The following is a 5750-nucleotide window of genomic DNA, read 5'->3' on the forward strand; positions in this document are numbered from 1 at the left end:
AACCCCCCCCCCCTCCTCTCTCTTTCTTCTCTTTCTCTCTCTTCTAAAAGATAAATAATTCACAAAGCATTGCCATTTTACAAAAATTTTCTAACCTAACATAGTTCACACGTCAGTGTAATGCCATTTTTTTTTGTTGCTCAACCATGAGAGGAGCAACTTATTCAAATACCAAGGAAAAAATGCATCACGCATCAGAATAATTATTCCTATTGCAAGCCTAGTAATATGACCAAAATGAAGATTCACTGCCCCTACTCAGCCAATGCTCAATGCTTCATCATGAATATGACTAACACCAGGAAAGAAAATCATCTAGTGTGCTACTGATCACTGTGAGTGACATTCCTATCAGCCATTAGGTGCAAAGGGTCCAGACTAACCTCCACTTCAATGTCTATCTAGCCAAGTTCAAATTCCACCAGCAAACACAGCCGAATCGTTCTCTCTTGACCTTTTCTAATCATCTGACGATCGTTGCTATTAATCAAATCAAAGCAACAAATACATTCTCTTCAAATTCTTGCCATTCAAAGCTCAACTATTGCAACCAAGGCCACTCCATTAATTTTCCAGAGAGAAGAGACAGAAGGTTGAAAATCTACCTTAAAAAACTGTGTTGGCAAAAGCACCTCTCCTTGGTCAAGGCTCACATCCTTCTGACTTCTGAGATCAGCTCATGTGATCAACCAGGCAGGGTCCGGAAACCTTGTAGATCGTCTACTGAGAATACAAACTCAGAAGATATCTCACAGGAATATAGATTACACCATCACATTGATCCCAGATCTTGAATCTTTCACCAGAGGGAGCCTGTGGCACTGCACTATGTTCCTGAACTGTTATAAACAGCATAAAGCAATTAAGCAATATAACTGGCACATAACACAACTCCAATACGATATTAACTCAGTAACTCCTTGCTTGACCAAAATTCCAGAACATTGGAACATTAGTAACAGATTTTACACATATCAGAACGTCCAGGAAAAACCAAATATTCAGAATTCAGCAACAATAAAGAACCAAATAATCAGCCAAAAGAAATATAATAACACTAGATTTAGTAAATATGCCTCTATCATCATTTTTGGTTAATACAAACTAAGGGTCAAAATTTCCACCTGCATTATCATATAAGGACTAAGGGGGAAGTTTACATCTTTTTAATGCTACAAAAAAACTGAGCAATCCATTGAATTAAGAGGAACAAGAAGAAGAAGAAGATGAATTACATATCAAGCACGGCGTTTACTCAAACGCCATGAATTTGGCTCATGGTATCTGTCATAAGGGTCAAAATTTCCACCTGCATTATCATATAAGGACTAAGGGGGAAGTTTACATCTTTTTAATGCTACAAAAAAACTGAGCAATCCATTGAATTAAGAGGAACAAGAAGAGGAAGAAGATGAATTGCATATCAAGCACGGCGTTTACTCAAACGCCATGAATTTGGCTCCTGATATCTGTCATAGAGTGGTTCAATCCGCTCTTGACGCTTTCGCTTGCTCATCTTTGTAGGATCTGATACTTTGAAGAATCTTGGTGCCAATTCAACAAGCCATTTAGGATCTATCACTGTGACCTCACGCATATATTCCTTGGTTGTCATAACAAGTTCATGGTAGATGACCCAGTCAGGTTGTCTCTGGAACAAAGCTGAACTTGGATGGATATATACAGGCTGGTTCTCAACTAGGGTTCTGTAGCCTTCCTGGGGATCCTTCCTTGCTGCATGGAAAAAGAATCCTGCGGTGATTGCCTTTCTGATCTTGGTAAAATTTTTTCCAGCACTTACAACATCCAATTTATACCTGCATATCAGAGATGATGATTTCAGAATACAATTCAATCTGGCCAGCAAAATTATAATGCAGAGAACCAATGACAAGATATAGCTACAAAATACAAACCACACCAAAATGTATGTTACAACACCATAATGGCAACAAGCAACCCAATACTGAAACATTTAGTGTGTCTAAAAATTTCAATATATTACAAAACAGTATATCTGCGGAAACATTGGACTCTGTACAAAGTTACAAGTAAAAAGAAGAAAAAAGAAAAAGAAACAAACAATTAAACAAAGTAAATAAAATATTTAGAAGTACTGATATCTTACTTATCCATGATGGTAAGAAGCTGTTTCCTGACATCCTGTGCTCTCCTCAATGATCGAGATTGAACAAAGTTCTCAAAACACCATGGTCCTGAAAAATTCTTGGCTTTCCAAGCCTCATAAACAGCAAGCAGTGTGAGATGGTCACCTTCAGGCTGGAAAAACTTTGCCCTCTTCTGATCTGCTTGGGCTTGCTTTTCCCTAGGCCTGTAAAAAATATTGCCAGTCTGAATCATGGCAATTATCGTCAAAATCTCATCACTGCATCCAAGGTCCACACTGGCAAGTAACATCTTGGACAATGGCGGATCCAAGGGAAATTCTGCCATTTTCCTCCCCAGTTTGGTTAAAAGGCCCTCTTCATCCAATGCTCCAAGACTGTAAAGCTGTTCCATGGCTGAAATAAGAGCTTGGGGTGATGGTGGATCCATAAAATCAAAGGACAGAAGATCATTTATTCCCATAGCTTTCATGTTGAGAGTAGTCATCCCAAGATTTATCCTTTGAATCTCAGGAATCGTAGTAGGAGACATCTCGTTCCTATATGCGCTCTCGGTATATAGGCGATAGCACTTTCCAGGTCCAGTACGCCCTGCACGTCCAGCTCTTTGTTTGGCCGAAGCTTGTGAAATTGGAGTTATCACCAACGAATCAAGTCCTTGCTTTGGGTTATAAACATTTTGCTTTGCAAACCCAGGATCAATAACATAAAATATCCCATCAATAGTCAAAGAAGCCTCAGCAATGTTAGTTGCCACAACCACTTTCCTTTTACCAGGAGGAGCAGGGTCGAATATCCTAGACTGCATTTCACTAGGAAGGGCACTATAAACAGGTAATATTATCAGTTCTGGAACATTCTTACCTAAACCCTTCATTCTTTCATAGAGAGATTGACAAGCAAAATCAATCTCCTCTTGACCAGTCAAGAAGAGAAGAATGTCTCCTTCAGGTTCTGTCAGGTGGATCTGTAGGACAGTGATCAAAGCTGCATCCAAATAATCACTTTCTGGCTGCTTAGTATAAAGAATCTCCACAGGAAACGTTCTCCCAGGTATTGTAAAGATGTTACAATTAAAGAAATATCCTGAGAACTTCTCTGCATCCAGAGTGGCAGACGTGACAATCAATCGCAACTCAGGCCTACGCTGCACTAGCTTCTTAAGCAGTCCAAAAAGAACATCAGTATGAATGGTCCTTTCGTGAGCCTCATCAAGCATTATGACAGAATACTGTGACAGGTTCTCATCAACCAGTATTTCCCTAAGAAGCATACCGTCGGTCATGTACTTGATTACAGTATCTGGTCCCGTACAATCTTCAAACCGAATGGCATAACCAACTTCCTCTCCCAATCGACATCCAAACTCTTCTGCAACTCTCTTTGCAACTGACATTGCAGCCACCCTACGAGGTTGAGTGCATCCAATTTTACCTCTTGTCGTGTAACCTGCTTCAGCAAGATACTGTGTTACCTGAGTAGTTTTACCTGAACCCGTTTCACCAATTACCACCAACACCTGATTATCATGGACAGCCTGAATCAATTCTTTTTTCAACTTGTAAATAGGGAGACTCTGCCTCTGTTCTTGAATAGAAAGCTTGGACCTTTGCCCAAAAGTAATGGTCTTTCCATAGGCATCCTTCTTCCATTCTGGCATATCATAGGCTGACAAACCAACTCCTCTAAGCTCCTGGGCAAGATGTCTTTCACCAGATTCAGGCATAGGGTCTTCCCAAGGACGATTGAGATCCTTTGGAATAGAATCAAGCATGGTGCGTTGCTGCTGTTCTCGTACTTCTCTACGCTCCTTTATAAGTGCAGACTGCAGTGCGGCAGCACGACCAAGAGAACCTTCTGGATTTTTGAAAATCTTGACAGGAGACATATCCATTGAATACCTGCTCTGCCCTTGCAAAAATGCAGGTTCATCCTCATTCAACTCAATCTCAAGCTCTTCTTCAGCACCTTCCTCCTGGTACATCAACCCATCTCCCTCCTCATCATAAGTTGGGTACTCTGAAACACTCAAAACACCTGAAGCAATCAACTGTTTTGCCTCCCACCTCTCAGGAGAGCTCATCCTCTTCAGAGGCCTCCGCGATTTCCCCATATCATCCTCCTCCACAATTCTGATACCCGATAGACCCGTCCTCGCAACTGGCCCATCCTTCGAATCCTGTGGATTCATCCGAAATGTGTCCTCATCGCTTTTCTTCAACGGAAGAAGATCTTTTCCGGTATGCTGATCAACATCCCTCATCGAAAGACTCAACTTCTGACCAGAAACAGATATAACCTTCACATAAACCTCCTGATCCCGCTTCACCACATCCTTTGCATTACTAATCCTCCTAGTTGCAATCTGTGACACATGCACCAATCCTTCCTTCCCTCTAATATCATCCAACTGAACAAAGCACCCTGTATCCATCACCCTTGAAACCCTCCCTTTATAAACCTTGTACAATTCAACTTCACCCCCTCCACTATGCCTCAGATCCCTCCTACCTTTCCTGTCACCACCACCATCTTCTTCACCATAACCACCATTTTCTTCTTCACACCCATCTCTCCTCCTCCTCTCATATCTATCCTTATCCTTATCCCTACCCCTACCCCTATCGTTCTCTCTATCCCTTCCCCTTCTCCTAGAATCCCCTTTTTCATCATCATAATCATCATAATCTCTATCTCTATCTCTATTCCTATCTCTAGGCCTTTCATCTCTATCATATTTATCATACCTGTCCCTTCTATCTCTTCTATCCCTTCTATCTCTGTCTCTTCCTCTGTGCCCATCTTCACCGTGTATTTCTCTGTCTCTATCACCACCATGTTTCTCTTTGGCTTCAGCTTCAATCTCCTTCTGCAGCTCCTTAACCCTATCCCTATCATCTGCAATAGCCAGTGCCTTGAACTTCCCCTTCGAACCACCACCGTCCTGCTTCGAACCCTTGACGTCGCTGTTCCCAGAACCCTTCTTCGGAGGGAGAATAGCGTGGATTATCGTGAGAAGTGTACGGACAAAATAGTCCGGCAATTCGGCACCGTTCTCCTTCAATTTTGCGTCGAATTCTTCGACGTTCTCGGAAGATCGACCCAACTCGGTGATGAACTCGGCGAGTACATTGTCACCGTTTCCGGTGTGAGACTCCATTTCGGTGCAAACCTTCGAAACAAGAGACAAGTACTCGAGCTTCTTCAACGAATCTTGTGGGTTCTCCACCGCCATGGCTCTGATGAAGAACCGAAGCGCGAATGACGAATTGGGAATTAGCGTGGATTCGTGGTGTTATGCGTATGAGAATTTGGAACGAAAGTGAAATTTGTTAGATCAAAGGACCCCTAATTGGGATACAAAGGCTCGTGATTTAAACCCTAATTGGATATTTTTAAATTCTAAGGGTCGCAGTTCTCATGTGAAAGAGCTTTTCACTGGTGTAAGCCAAAACAGGAGTATGTACACATATTGCTAACTAGTGCATTCTCCTGAGTTTTTTCTTTTCCTTTTTTCTAATAATTCATTGTAATCACAATTTTTGTTTAAAAAGCAAAAATCTCTATTAATGATATTTTCTTTTCACTGTCAATTTTAAAAGTATAGATTTTAAGCTTTTATTC

At 41.3% G+C, this 5750-nt stretch overlaps 1 protein-coding gene across 14 annotated transcripts in view; it reads right to left on the reverse strand.

Annotated features, from left to right (window-relative positions):
• Positions 1-5628, reverse strand: part of LOC107617683 (probable pre-mRNA-splicing factor ATP-dependent RNA helicase DEAH5) — a 6511-nt gene extending 883 nt beyond the window's left edge. For 3 of the 14 annotated variants that reach the window (XR_002353286.1, XR_002353279.1, XR_002353277.1), the window contains exons 1-4: positions 2129-5628; positions 1421-1817; positions 606-839; positions 384-480 (exon numbers count right to left, since the gene is read on the reverse strand). Coding sequence is in view for 2 of the 14 variants with exons in the window: in XM_021110433.1 (XP_020966092.1) it covers positions 1424-1817; positions 2129-5361 (3627 nt within the window). In the remaining 12 variants the exon portion in view is untranslated. Of the gene's footprint in view, positions 1-3; positions 840-1030; positions 1285-1309; positions 1818-2128 lie in introns of those variants that run through there. The other 11 variants (XR_002353284.1, XR_002353281.1, XR_002353280.1 and 8 more) reach the window with 7 other exon arrangements.

Source organism: Arachis ipaensis, chromosome B09 (genome assembly GCF_000816755.2).
Source record: "Arachis ipaensis cultivar K30076 chromosome B09, Araip1.1, whole genome shotgun sequence".
Classification (NCBI taxonomy): Eukaryota; Viridiplantae; Streptophyta; class Magnoliopsida; order Fabales; family Fabaceae; genus Arachis; species Arachis ipaensis.